Here is a 15070-nt window from a genome sequence, read left to right on the forward strand (position 1 = left end):
AGCTTCGTCTTGTCTCTCACAGAGGCAAGCAACAGAGCTAAGCCACGCCCCCTTCGCACCGCGATTTTTCGCGTTTGGTGTGAACACGCGAGTAAACTTCCGCGGTGGACGCGGCACGAAAATTCGCGTCCGGTGTGAACACGGCATAACAGTCACACACCTGTAACAGTCACACACCTGTAACAGTCACACTGTTCTAGGATATTATAATTCATCCTGAATGATCAGAGGTTTTAAGTCAGCGGTGTCAAACTCATTGTAGTGGAGGGGCCTCATGCTGCCCATGTTGATCTCAAGTGGACCGGACCAGTAGAATCATAATAACATACATAACCACAATACTTCTCTGTTTAAATCATTGGTGAAGGTTTTTGCATGATGAACCCTATTTTAAGGTCTTCCTACAATAAACTAGAAACATAAACATTCCTTCTGGTTTACAACTGCCTGGCCTGAGACAATGTGGTCTTCTCACTGTAGTCCACACTGCAGCAGCCCGCCAGGCGGTTCTGTAGGCGGTCAGACTACTTCGTCGTAACATGGCAGCTCAAACTTGTTCATAGACCTGCTGCGCAAAGGATTGTGGGTCAGAACAGCCAGAAAAGCATGCTGACTAGCGCACTGCAAACTGCGACCGGATGCAGATCAACATCCTGGTGTTTTTGTTGTGCTGCATTTGAAGCCCATGTAAAGGAGCACACTGCATATCTTTCTTGCTCAGTATATTTACTATGGATGGTGGAACGCACAAATCGGTGGATTGAAATCTTCTTGAGGACGTTGGCCCCAAAAAGACTTTTCACCCAGAGAGTTGCATGCAGAGAGACTGGTGGTATTGATGGTAAAACAACTTCCCAGTACGAACACTTTAATACGGCTTATTTAAATCAGTAGGTCCTAAAAGTTGTGAAATGCACTAATAGCTGAATTTAGTTATTTCCTTTCCACCGGCTGGATGAGTTATACTCACAGAAAGGTGATTTAACGCGATAGAAAATACAATTAATAACTTAATTTATACTTTTTTTTTAGGTTAATGACGTCATAAAATCAAACTTCATTGGGAAAAACGTCAAAAACAAGCTTTGAATATAAAAACATTTGAGACATCCTTGAACCTAAATAATAACTGAATTAAATAAGTGAACTAAATAATAACTTAACTAAACTAAATAATAGACCATGTGGCAGCTTGTAGTTCTTTACATCAGGATTGGTGTGAAATCACAACTGAGATTTAAAAATCTGTGCTTTTTGTAAAACGCCACAGTTTCCCTGTCTGTTATCCTCTCCTTTCATCCCGAGGACGGTATAAATAACAGACTCTCTGTTTGCCACTGCAAGCGGTAGCATCCGTCGCCATGGATACTGATGGGTGCATTACTGGCTGTGCTGTAAATGCATAACATCCCCACCTAAAAAACATGATATTATGAAATGGATGGTAGGCTTTAAAAAAAATAGCTGCAAGACAAACTGTGTTAGACGATGAGTACAGATGTACAGCTCTGAGGAGAATTTGTGATTCTGGGTTGTACAAAATAAACTGAATTGAATTGAAATAGACATATAAGCAAGGAGTTGTAACATCTTGTTCTTTCATGTAAAGCCACCATGAGAAGCCAGTGAGCGGAAAAGGAAGTGAAGCCAACAGGATTTGTGAAGGAGATGCAGCCCAGATCTCCGGCAGCTCCATAGCAACAAAACACAAATCGTCTTGGTCCAACCAAGTCTGAGGAAGTGTCATGATACAGTGGTAGAGCGAGGTCGTCCTTCAATCAGAGGATCGGTGGTTCGATTCCCCGGCTCCATGTCATGGTGGATAGGGTCCGACCATGAAGCGGGGGATGCTTTAGGGCGGGGCTTACTGTGATTGACAGTCTCCACTGCCACTCCTCTCCAGTTTTAAATATGGTAACTTTCTTTCATTGGTCGCAAAAAAAACCAAGATGGGCAAAATGCCGGACTCGAGTCCTCGGTAAATGGCTTCTTGACACGATCGTAATATTCTGATAAATGCTTGAAGGCTGTACGGGTTCATAGCCGCTACATGGAGACACAGTGGGATAACAGACCTAATTGGACTGAATCAGCCTAATGAGACAATAATAATAATAATAATAATAATAATAATAATCATCATGTGGTTCACTTGGGCGCGCTGAAGTAAAGAAAGTTGCATCTCTTTTAAAATAGCAGGTCTTTGTGAGGACAGCTGATCTGAACCCTGAAGATACTGATATGAGTGTTCAGCCCAGCCACACAGTGACAGTCCAGCGTGAGCAGATTACAGCAATAAATGACTCATTCCCATCACCATGAGGGAGGACTGCCAAGAACACCACGTTCAGCCGGGCGGAGCAGCGCTGGGCTCTAGGTGGAGCAGCGCTGGGCTCTAGGTGGAGCAGCACTGGGCTCTAGGTGGAGCAGCCGGGTGGAGCAGCGCTGGGCTCTAGGTGGAGCAGCGCTGGGCTCTAGGTGGAGCAGCACTGGGCTCTAGGAGTCACAGCCAGGTGGAGCAGCGCTGGGCTCTAGGTGGAGCAGTGCTGGGCTCTAGGTGGAGCAGCGCTGGGCTCTAGGTGGAGCAGCGCTGGGCTCTAGGTGGAGCAGTGCTGGGCTCTAGGTGGAGCAGCACTGGGCTCTAGGTGGAGCAGCACTGGGCTCTAGGAGTCACAGCCGAGGCGACGCACGTTTATCTGTAGAGCACATTTCAACAAGGCTTCACGTAAAACCAGTAAAAACATCAAAATAATGCAGAGAAAACAGAATTTAAAAACAGTTAAGAAAACATTAAAACAGTTAAAAAGCAAAATAAAAATTGAAATAAAAGTCGCAGTGCAACAATTGAATCTGGTTCAATTAAAGGCAACAGCAAACAAAAGTCTTGAGTCTCTACCTACATGTACACTAACATCATGTCAGCACTCAGAGGAACACTACGCAGCTGTGTGTTCAGACAGTCTTATCTTTTGTTACTGAAGCACAGAAGCGCTGCTCCTTCACCTGTTTCTTCATGTTTACATGGTAACGAAACTCATCAACACTCTGCAGGTTTAATGTCCGAGTTCGTGTTCCCGCCCCAGCACATGGCAATAAACACAACGCATGCATTTTCTTCCTCAGCCAACACAACTGATTTGTTTTTGAATATTTAAATTCCCACATTGTTGCCATTCATATTTACTTGCTAGCAGTTTTCTTCTTAAGGTCTTTTCCTGACGCTTTGCTTCTCCTCTTTGCGCCTCACTACCACCTATTTAGAAATAAATCTTTGTACACATTATATTATTCCTTTTAAATTAAAAAGAAAATATCACTAAACTGTGGGGGAAATGTCTTTTTTCTTATATTTTGGAATTGGCGGACATTGCTGACTTCATAAAGCATTTTTACTTTATCAATTTAAAGATATAAGTAAAATATTTGTACCTTGAAATACTAGGTGCTAAAACACGCATTAGTCCACAATGACTGATATGTTTGACTTGACAACATTCTTACAGTATCAATTTCCAAAGTAAAAGTCTCCATCTTTTTCCTATGGTCTATTGATAAAAAAGTGATCAAATAAATCAATCGTAATATTGAATTTGCTCCCATGTATTGTGATATTTTTAATCTGGAGATAAGCATATCGTCCCATCCCCTAATTTGTACCAAATCAGATTTGACATCAACAATCCTGACCGACCCTTTCTAGACGCTGCTTTAGTGACGGGGCCCAGTGTGAGTCTGAACATGAGCCCAGTGTGAGTCTGAACATGAGCCCAGTGCAGTGTGAGTCTGAACATGAGCCCAGTGTGAGTCTGAACATGAGCCCAGTGCAGTGTGAGTCTGAACATGAGCCCAGTGCAGTGAGAGTCTGAACATGAGCCCAGTGCAGTGTGAGTCTGAACATGAGCCCAGTGCAGTGTGAGTCTGAACATGAGACCAGTGCAGTGTGAGTTTGAACATGAGACCAGTGCAGTGACCCAGTGGTGCTGCTGGGAAGCAGAAGATCTCCGGTGGAGATGTATTTGTTGGCTAAAACATGCTACTTACTCCACTGGCATCGGAAAACATGCTCCATCCCTTAATGGCCCTTAAATGCTGGTTCATGCATTTCCCATGATGCACCTTTCAAATTCCTCGACCTCTATTTGTAATCAGGCGGCGACCTCCGGTTAAAACGTGCTTTCTCTCGACTGACCAGCAGGGGGCGACTCCTGCGGTTGCAAATAGAAGTTCAATTAGATGGAAGTCTGAGAACATGACTCTACTTTTCTCTTGATTCATGGTCCTCTTTGCCTCCAAAGAGACCATGAAGCAGAGTGTCCTAGGCCGGGCTGACTGTGAATGACCGTGTTCAATGTCTCTGCTTCACTCCTCCGTATTCTGTTCATCGGTTGTGAAAAAAACAACATGGCGACGGCCGTATTCCAAAATTGCCGAACTCAAGGCTTCAAAACATCCACAAACCAACGGGTGACTTCATGTTGACTACATCCACACTTATGTGCAGTCTGTGTTTGTAACGCTTGTTTTGTGCTGTACGTTTGTAGTTTTATTTTACTCCTACGTGTATATAGTAGTGCCTGTGTAGTAGTAGTAGTAGTAGTAGTAGTAGTAGTAGTAGGGTATAGTTGTGTCTGTGTAGTAGTGGTAGTAGTAGGGTATAGTAGTGCTGTGTTGTAGTAGTAGTAGTAGTAGTAGTAGTAGTAGTAGTAGTAGTAGTAGTAGTAGTAGTAGTAGGGTATAGTAGTGTCTGTGTAGTAGTAGTGTGTAGTAGTAGTAGTAGTAGTAGTAGGCTATAGTATGCCTGTGTTATAGTAGTAGTAGGGTATAGTAGTGTCTGTGTAGTAGTAGTAGTGTGTAGTAGTAGGGTATAGTAGTGCCTGTGTAGTAGTCGTGGTAGTAGTAGGGTATAGTAGTGGTAGTAGTAGTAGGGTATAGTCGTGCCTGTGTAGTAGTAGTAGTAGTAGTAGTAGTAGTGACTGTGTTGTAGTGGTGGTAGTAGTAGTAGGGTATAGTAGTCTCTGTGTTGTAGTAGTAGTAGTAGTAGTGTGTAGTAGTAGGGTATAGTTGTGTCTGTGTAGTAGTGGTAGTAGTAGGGTATAGTAGTGCCTGTGTTGTAGTAGTAGTAGTAGGGTATAGTAGTGTCTGTGTAGTAGTAGTAGTAGTAGTAGGGTATAGTAGTGTCTGTGTAGTAGTAGTGTGTAGTAGTAGTAGTAGTAGGCTATAGTAGTGCCTGTGTTATAGTAGTAGTAGGGTATAGTAGTGTCTGTGTAGTAGTAGTAGTAGGGTATAGTAGTGGTAGTAGTAGTAGGGTATAGTAGTGCCTGTGTAGTAGTCGTGGTAGTAGTAGGGTATAGTAGTGGTAGTAGTGGTGGTAGTAGTAGTAGTAGTAGGGTATAGTCGTGCCTGTGTAGTAGTAGTAGTAGTAGTGACTGTGTTGTAGTGGTAGTAGTAGTAGGGTATAGTAGTCTCTGTGTAGTAGTAGTAGTAGTAGTAGTAGTAGTAGTAGTAGTAGTAGTAGGGTATAGTAGTGTGTGGTGGTGGTAGTAGTGGTGGTGGTGGTAGTAGTAGGGTATAGTCGTGCCTGTGTAGTAGTAGTAGTAGTAGGGTATAGTCGTGCCTGTGTAGTAGTAGTAGTAGTAGGGTATAGTCGTGCCTGTGTAGTAGTAGTAGTGACTGTGTAGTAGTAGTAGTGTGTAGTAGTAGTAGGGTATAGTAGTGTGTAGTGGTGGTAGTAGTGGTGGTGGTAGTAGTAGGGTATAGTCGTGCCTGTGTAGTAGTAGTAGTAGTAGTAGAGTATAGTAGTGTGTAGTGGTAGTAGTAGTAGTAGTAGTAGGGTATCGTCGTGCCTGTGTTGTAGTAGTAGTAGTAGTAGTAGTAGGGTATAGTAGTGTGTAGTGGTGGTAGTAGTGGTGGTGGTAGTAGTAGGGTATAGTAGTGGTAGTAGTAGTAGTAGGGTATAGTCGTGCCTGTGTAGTAGTAGTAGGGTATAGTCGTGCCTGTGTAGTAGTAGTAGTAGGGTATAGTCGTGCCTGTGTAGTAGTAGTAGTAGTAGTAGTAGTAGTAGGGTATAGTCGTGCCTGTGTAGTAGTAGTAGTAGTAGTAGTGGTAGTAGTAGGGTATAGTCGTGCCTGTGTAGTAGTAGTAGTAGTAGTGGTAGTAGTAGGGTATAGTCGTGTATAGTAGTAGTAGTAGTAGTAGGGTATAGTCGTGCCTGAGTAGTAGTAGTGGTAGTAGTAGGGTATAGTCGTGTATAGTAGTAGTAGTAGTAGTAGTAGTAGGGTATAGTCGTGCCTGTGTTGTAGTAGTAGTAGTGTATAGTAGTGTGTAGTAGTAGTAGTAGGGTATAGTAGTGTGTAGTGGTGGTGGTAGTAGTAGGGTATAGTAGTGGTAGTAGTAGTAGTAGTAGGGTATAGTAGTGGTAGTAGTAGTAGTAGTAGGGTATAGTCGTGCCTGTGTAGTAGTAGTAGTAGTAGTAGTAGGGTATAGTAGTAGTAGTAGTAGTAGTAGGGTATAGTAGTGTGTAGTGGTGGTGGTGGTAGTAGTAGTAGGGTATAGTAGTGTGTAGTGGTAGTAGTAGTAGTAGTAGGGTATAGTAGTGTGTAGTGGTAGTAGTAGGGTATAGTCGTGCCTGTGTAGTAGTAGTAGGGTATAGTCGTGCCTGTGTAGTAGTAGTAGGGTATAGTCGTGCCTGTGTAGTAGTAGTAGTGGTGGTGGTGGTGGTGGTAGTAGTAGTAGTAGTAGTAGTAGTAGTAGTAGTAGTGTATAGTCGTGCCTGTGTAGTAGTAGTAGTAGTAGGGTATAGTCGTGCCTGTGTAGTAGTAGTAGTAGTAGTAGTTGTAGGGTATAGTCGTGCCTGTGTAGTAGTAGTAGTAGTAGTAGTAGTTGTAGGGTATAGTCGTGCCTGTGTAGTAGTAGTAGTAGTAGTAGTAGTAGTAGTTGTAGGGTATAGTCGTGCCTGTGTAGTAGTAGTAGTAGTAGTAGTAGTAGTAGTAGTAGTAGTAGTAGGGTATAGTCGTGCCTGTGTAGTAGTGGTAGTAGTAGTAGTAGTAGGGTATAGTCGTGCCTGTGTAGTAGTGGTAGTAGTAGTAGTAGTAGGGTATAGTAGTGCCTGTGTAGTAGTAGTAGTAGTAGTAGTAGTAGGGTATAGTAGTGCCTGTATCCTGTAGTGCCCCTTTTTTAATATGCCAACATTAGGGTTTTCAATTGTAAGCAGTTTGTCCACACAGAGAGACATGAGGGAGGATATGTGGCCATGACTGTTGTCTCTCTCACTCTTTTAGTCCCCCACCCTACAGGGTGGCTCCTTAACATGATGACCATGCTGCTACAGAGATGATTCAGCCCTGACCCCTTTCTACAAACCTCTTGGGGAGTTTCCCCACAAGGTGTATGTTCAGTTCATTATGGACGCTGTGAGCAGACTACGTTAGTAATGTACTCTGTGATTAGGGTTTCCATATAGTCAAACCCCGTACCGGGACCCTTCACTGTACCGTAATTGACTGGTGAAATATAAAATAAATACAAACCAAAATAATATCAAGCTTTATACCATGTTGCCTCTCCTCCTTTTTAAAGAAGAAAGGTTGTCTTAAACTTGAAATCTAGGTAAATCTGTGATTGGCAGGTTGCTGCTGCTACCAGATAATTATTAGTATCCAGTGTCTCTACATCCCTCCTCCGCTTTCCAAATACGGTAACGTCCGGTCAGTGGTTGTGAAAAGCATGGTGACGGCTGAAATCCAAGATGGCGAACTCGAGGCTTCAAAACATCAGTCCACAAACCAACGAGTGACGTCACTATGTCTACTTATAGTCTCTGGAGAAGGCCACTCCTTGTCAAAGTGACACTGAGCCCCACCTGTAATACCTCCGCGCCCCACTAGAGGGTCGCGCCCCACAGTTTGAGAACCACTGCTGTAGCCCAACCGATGCTGGATTCATAACACGGATACCACCTTGTATCCATATCTCATACCCATGTGTCACATCGATCAGCTGATATCTGCAATGAGCGGATATTTTCTGACATTCTGACACCGGACGATTTATCCGTCCTGCAGGCTTTTCTGAACTGAGCGTTCCAAAAAATCAATTGCCACGCTATTGTCTGATGTTGATGTGTCAGTTCTGCAAAACACATCATGCAAAGTAGGACGTTTCAAACTGTTGTATGTATATTAATGCTGAACAGCAGGGGTTCGGGTTTCTTGGGCTTCTTGTGATGAACGGGCAAAAATAATATACACACAAGTGAACTGTGTCCCACTTCCATCCTATATACTAATGATACACAGTATGTACTAATCTTTATAGTATGTGGTTTGTATATGAGAAGCATATTTACCATTTTAGACCAACAGGACATTTGACCATTGAACTTTCTTTCTCTCTTTTAATTTCCTTGGACAATGGTCCACCTGCAATGCCTTGTGGGAGAATTACACTCTTTTGAATTGTGGGACAGCGTGTCTGTCACTCAAAGAACTGTGTTTTTAATAGCATGCATATTGATATTAGTGTACTTACCTTTCCAGTGTGGGCTCTCTGCAGCCAGAGAAGCCTGTTGAGGATCAGATGAGTGGAACGGAGACACGCTGTCGGCCTCCTGCTGTGTTTGTGTGTACCGCCATCTAGTGGTCACATTTGGGCGTTTCGTGTTGAGGGAACTCTGCTTTCCAAATGTGTCCGTCATGTGGCTCTGAAATATCATAAAGAATACGCGATGGAGTTTGTTATACTTTAATGGGCCAAAGGTCATTCTGACCAGAGAGTTTTCACTCTGAGTTTCACCTTCTGTAAAGCAAACGGGTTCTCATCCTCCTCTCTTTCGCCCGGGTCTATTGTGAACCACTAAATTAAGGAAAAATAGCCCAAATGTATCTCTTATGGGACACAACTCCTAGCCCGGTTTTGCATTCGGTCAAATCAAGCGATGTAATGGAGTCACATTTTGTGATATTATAACTAGTATAAGACTCAAACAGTTTCACTCGTGCTGGATGGGTCAAACAAACGCAGGACTTTCACCCAGCAGACGGCTGTGGTTGTCCTGTGTAAAGCTACTTTACGTGTTACGCAACATTACGCAAGAACGTGTGCTACTGGTGGTGTTTATTTACAGTAGTCCCGCTGCTGCTGTTCTCGCGTTACGTTATCACATTATTACATTAACACGGGTCTTTTTTCTAACCTTAACCAGGTAGTTTTGTTTCCTTAACCGAACCTTTCACAGCGCTAACCACGTAGCATTGTGCGTTTCTGCAAGCGTGATAACGGCTGATATGAAACGTGTTTGTGGTTCAGAGACGACGTTCACCGTCCTCGTGGTTTCAGAAACACATAATGCCAACAGACATCTCGAAGGGTTCATCTGACTTTTTATTGCACTCACTGCAGACCCATTTAAAAGTGGTCAAATTGAAGCATATTCAGATTTTCAGTCCCCATTAAAGGGTCAAACTCAATCAATGCTGGACCCTACATTTCCCATAATGCATCCCAATGGGATCAGTGTTGGTAAACGACCCTAAAGCTGTTGCATGGTGTTGGACTGGGTCCTCCAGCTGCAGTATTGCAGCTGCCCATTAGAGGGCATCTCAGCACTGAAAACAGCCTCTGCTTGTAACGCTGTTCTCTGACCGCTGTCTGCCTGCATGTGTGACTTCTTGTGCTGGTTCACTTCACATGTTGTGTACTCGTTGTGTAGCTGGTGTGTAGCCCTTTGAAGTGTGTCCTGAGGAGCGACAGCGTCACGCCGCTCTGCATGCTGGGTCTGAGGATGATGTCCGTTGGTTTTAGTGAACTACTTATTACCACAAGGCTGAAGGGGAGAGGAGGAATAATTCAATTGCGGTTCTTTTTTTGTGACAAATACTGCAATTCAGTGTGTAATTTATTTTTAAATTGTGACTGAAAACTATATGCAATTTCATTTTGGAACATTTTTATTACTATACTTCCAGATAACGTCCAGAAAGCTGATAAACTGTTGATTTGCTCTACTTAATATTTACTTTATTACACATATCACAGCCTCCATCTGGACTTTTAATTCCTCTGGAAATATTAAACCTGTTCTGTAAATCAAAAGTGTAGATTCCTGAAACTTTAAACATGTTTCATCATAGGATATTTGTTGTCTAAAAACAACAGGAACCTTATTATCAGCATAATGATATATTTTGATCTCTAGATTTCGGTGGAATCTTCGTCACTACTAAACTATCAACTTGTCGATAGACAGAAATACTGGATTTGTCAGTTACTTTCTTAAACTGTCGTGACGTCGTCGTTTTGTACCGTGGGCCTTTGTCTGGTTTCATTGCAGTTCATTTCCACTGAGAGTTCATTTTAAAGGCAAGATCTCCATGTTTCCAAAAGCATTCGTCATGCTGAGGCCAGAATATTTCTACTGGATCTCACGGTGCAGCCAATAAGAACGGCATCCTGAGTGAATGCTTTACATCCCATTGAAGAGTCGATAAGAGCAGATGCACAATAGCTGCCAAACGGTGTGGAAAACCTTCGTAGTACTTTTTTACTTGTTAAGTTCTGATCCCTTTATAGTTTTCAGCTCTTTGAAATGTGAGAAAGAGACTTTCCTCCCATCCTGTCTGTTGAAGCGGCGCTGCTGTTAACGTTTTAAAAAGATACTTGAGATCAATTCATTGAGAACTGTGGTGTTCTGCCAAGAAATATTAGCTTGAGCACGAAAAGATGGCGTCTATATTCTTACCTATATTGTGTCCAGTAACGTACAGGGGAAGAATGCATGTTTGTTTTTTACCACCAGCGGCTTCACCAGCCGCTTGGTGCAGAGACTGTTTTGCTAGGTTTTTACTACTTTTGAGGCTAATTAACGGGAACTATAACGCTGCCAAACATTTGTTGATGACGCGTGTCTCTTCTCCAGGCATGGGTGAGAGGTTATGTTCGCCCAGCAGCTGAAGGCCTCCGCCGCCTCGTGCCTCTGTGAGCATGTATCGCAGGAACGGGCTTTCAGACGGCACCAGCATCCACTCCGTCACCTCGGAGGTAAGAACCCGCACTGCTCAGTGCTATCGTTTGTATATATCTATATCCATCACAATAACTACAAGTGTCTGGGATACCTGTTGACCTGATGATGGTGGTGCTCCATCATTAGAATAGCATACCAGCATGTAAGGTAAACCAGCTCTGGAACAAAGTGTTGCTTATCAGGAGAATAAACAACAACAACAACAGTATTTTCCACCTGTTTCCCCTCGTAATAGTTTATAATAATGCCTCTCCATTTGGTTCTCTTGATTACAATGCCAGAGCTGAGCCAGGGAGGATAAAAGGTCTGATTGAAAGCACATTAAATCAGGACTAAACGGCTCGGGGAAACATCAGAGGCATACATGACATATTATCGTGACTTGAAATGGATAATAAGCCAGGCTCAAAGCACAAAGCATGTGCTTCTGCTCGGGGAGTCCTTCATGAGCCAGTGGGCAGTGTAGTGTTCATGTCTGTATGCCTTCTAGGAGTTCTGCTGTAGACACATATCACTTCTTTTACTCCACAGTTTGTCTCCTCAACACATTGTGTGTTTGCTTGAGGTCTAATAGATATTTTAATGAATTCCTTCCTCCAGATCATCGGAATAGTGTGAAACCTTTGGCGGAAAAAGATTTAAAGAAATCAGAATTTCCTCTTTACTATTGCAATTTGCTGTAATTACTATTTATTATGATGTCATCTTTGTCTCATTTGATATTCTCAATCAATATTATAGAATTGTGCGGTAATGATAGCAACACAAACTGTATCCAGTCGTATTAATTCAACTGTTTCAACACTGTATTGTAAATTCAATGGTATCCGCCTCGAAGTGCAAGAAGACGCACCAGATGGCCGGACTAGAGGTTTCTCACATTTGGAGGTGATGAATGAACACATAAGGGTTATTCAAACATTCCAGACCTCTCTTTCCCAATGCAAGTCGATGGATGGTATTGGTTAACGTTAATTGCTTGATGTTCTTTTCTGGCGGATAACGACATGTTTAACCGACCTGGCAACTCTGCAGCAGCAAGCTGTCATAGTTTGTAGAAAAACCTCCAGACTATGACAAACCTCTTCGGTCATCTGGTGCATCTTCTTGCACTTGAAGGTGGAAACCGTTGAATTTGTTGAACAATGTTGAATTAATACTACTTGACCAACCGGCTGGCGCTTCTGCCCGGTCAGACAAATTGCAACGATGGCAAATATCGTCTGTAGAAATATCGGAAATCTTTTTGAGTTCGGTGTTCATTTTATGAACCTAAAGTTATGAGGTTATTGTCTACGCAGAGCTTCAGAGAGCTGGGGTAAGAGCAGGTTGTTGGTTCTCTACGACACCAGCAGCAGAGCAGCGGCTGGTCTCCATATTTGGCGACCGGCGAGCGTTGGAATGTCTCACATTCAGACGGAGTCATGCTTGAGTTCATGGGTGTTTCCTACAGGCCAGGGAAATATAAACTACTAACTCTGTCACGTTCAGGCCCAACTGATGGTCAGGGAGACATTTTAATGTGAAGGTTGTGCTCCATAGAGGAGAGGCCAAAAGGTCACTGAGGCCTGGCAGTAGCGGGTAAAAGACCTGTTGTTCCTCCAATGCATCACGTGTACAAAGAGAGTTTAGGGCTTTGAATACATGATGTTCTAATGTTGACGTCCGGCTCTGTGTTCAGACAGCAGTTGGTGGTCTTGTTCCGTCGGTTCGGAGCGCTCACTGTGGTCTCTGTGTCTCTCAGGCCAGCAGCAGCTCTGACTCTCTGGATGTGTCCTGCGTGGACTACGCCAAGAGCTACGACGCCGTCGTCTTCGATGTGCTGAAGGTGACGCCCGAGGAGTTCGCCGTAAGTAAACGTACCAAACGGATCAGACGCAAGCATACTGTCAGACTTTAACCCGGCAACGCTTCCACATGCTAGGGAGAGGAGGGGATACGCTCCAAAGGCCACCCAAAAAGAGCGATTGTCTTTAGCGATTGTTTGCAAACATCAACATTTGCAATTAGATTAGAGTCATAGTACGGAATTTGACATGCATACATTAAATGTATTCTCTGCATTTGACCCATCCTTTTAAGGAGCAGTGGGCTGCCATGATCGTTTGGGTTTTTCCAGATACCGGTGCTAAACCTATACTTTAAAACAATACCGGTGCCTGAACCGATACTTTTTTATTGCCCAGAAGTAGAGGGTGCAGATCGACTTAACTTTAAGGCCGTGGATAAATCCACACGCGTGTCCTGATGGTCCACATGTCTGCAGCAGCTTGATGAACGAGAACTAACTTCTCCAACGGCGTAAAGCCACCGTGGACAACGGACACGGGAGCAGATCGTATGATCGTCTCACTACTTGAACTCTGCCGCCTCAGACATGGTCCATCATATTCATTTATCTTAACTTCATTGGTGATTCCCAGCCGGTTCTCCCATGTATTCTACAATATTTCTTTCTTGTTTCGTCAGAGCCAAATCACCCTGATGGACGCGCCGGTCTTCAAAGCGATATATCCAGAGGTAAGAGACTCCTGTTGTCCTGAGCATCGCTTCCACTGCGAACTTCCAACAGCAAGTGTACAGCTTTGGTGCACTCATAAGGGTTCTGGTACTTCATACATGTTCAGTTTCTAATGTTTTTCCATCATTATCTTGGTACTGCGTGCGTTGAACATTCTTACCACGCAACAGAGTTCTCAAGAGGACAACAGTGGACAAGACTTCCTTTTCTGTGCACTGCTTATACTTACAGTCCGACTAGCAACTTGAAATGTGAGAATGGAGATGAGCACCTCGTGTATGACTGCTCGTATGCTTCACAAGTAGCCGGTTTTACAAGCTAGTTCTAAACAAATAAATGGTAGAAGTGTCGTGACTGATGGGTTCTGGGACTGCATTTCGGCCAAATGGCTCCAAACGGAAACCAGAATGCTTCCGATCTCAAAGTCTTGTCTCTGTCCCTCTGTGTAGAATCTGTTTCTGGAGGTCATGGTTTATCTCCCTCACGGGTTGGCATGTGAAGGTGAAACAGATTATCCACAATCTTCAGTAAAATATGTGCTCAGGACATCACTCATGCTTTTCTACTGATAACGTTTCATCGTGAACCACAAATCAGTGTTTAAACCAAACGGAGGACGACGGTTCTGTTCAGTTACATTATGATGCATTCAGGCTCTGTCGGTAAATTATAACGTTATCGTGATGTGTTCACATGTAATCTCGTAGAATGTAGTGCTGGTGAGGAACTAGCATACATCCAGCTGTTTGAAGGAGATGTTTTCACAACAACAGAAATAGATATTGGAGATGAATAATGATCTGTTTACAATAACTCTAAAGAGATTATAATTCATCATTAAACTTGACAAGATTTGTTTTAATCCATGACAGTGAAGTATTTTATTTCCTTATGATTTTAATTGTGTTTTTAAGTAGGAAAACCCAATAAATACTAGAACACAGTAAAAGGATATTTGATGTTTTACTGACTTTAGACTGGTTCAACGGTGGGAAAAACAAACAATCGGAGATCTCTAAAAGTTCTATTTGCTCACTTTTTTTCTTTTGTGTGACTCTGACCAGGAGTTTAATGATTTGTCTCAGATTAGATGTACAACAGTCCCTCACAAAGTGTTTTACAGGGAACCCCTTTAGAGATCTACTCCTCTGCTCCAAATACTTCTCATGCCTTCGCAGCTGTTGCCACTCAGCTGAACCCAGAGCTCAGCGGTTGAACTCTCCACTGGAGCCCACGTACCCTCTCCTCCGTTAGTCAACGAAGTCGCAGGCGCTGCCCTGAAGGGTTTCCTTCCCACCACAGGCTCTAACAGATATGCAGGGAGGAGAAGCAGCACAGACGTTAGGGACCGACGGATTAGAAGTGAACTCCAGGTCGAGCAGTTCTCTTTCAACAGCTCCTTTATTTGTAAGACCGGCCGAGCGCACTGAGTCCGTCCAACACGGTCCAGTGACAGTTATCTCATCGGTGTAATTTAGGTTGGCGCAAAAGTAAAAATGTTTCCAGTGATTGATGGATAAAGTGGTATA

The 15070-nt window shown here is 43.3% G+C and overlaps 1 protein-coding gene across 1 annotated transcript in view; it reads left to right on the forward strand.

Moving 5' to 3' along the window:
* Window positions 1–15070, forward strand: part of LOC306751827 (ras-specific guanine nucleotide-releasing factor RalGPS1) — a 74394-nt gene that overhangs the window by 3501 nt on the left and 55823 nt on the right. The window contains exons 2-4 of the mRNA XM_079235473.1: window positions 10913–11034; window positions 12765–12869; window positions 13490–13540. Coding sequence (XP_079091599.1) covers window positions 10978–11034; window positions 12765–12869; window positions 13490–13540 — 213 coding nt within the window. The 5' untranslated portion in view covers window positions 10913–10977. The remainder of the gene's footprint in view (window positions 1–10912; window positions 11035–12764; window positions 12870–13489; window positions 13541–15070) is intronic.

This window comes from Taurulus bubalis (genome assembly GCF_910589615.1).
Source record: "Taurulus bubalis genome assembly, chromosome: 19".
In the NCBI taxonomy this organism is placed as follows: domain Eukaryota; kingdom Metazoa; phylum Chordata; class Actinopteri; order Perciformes; family Cottidae; genus Taurulus; species Taurulus bubalis.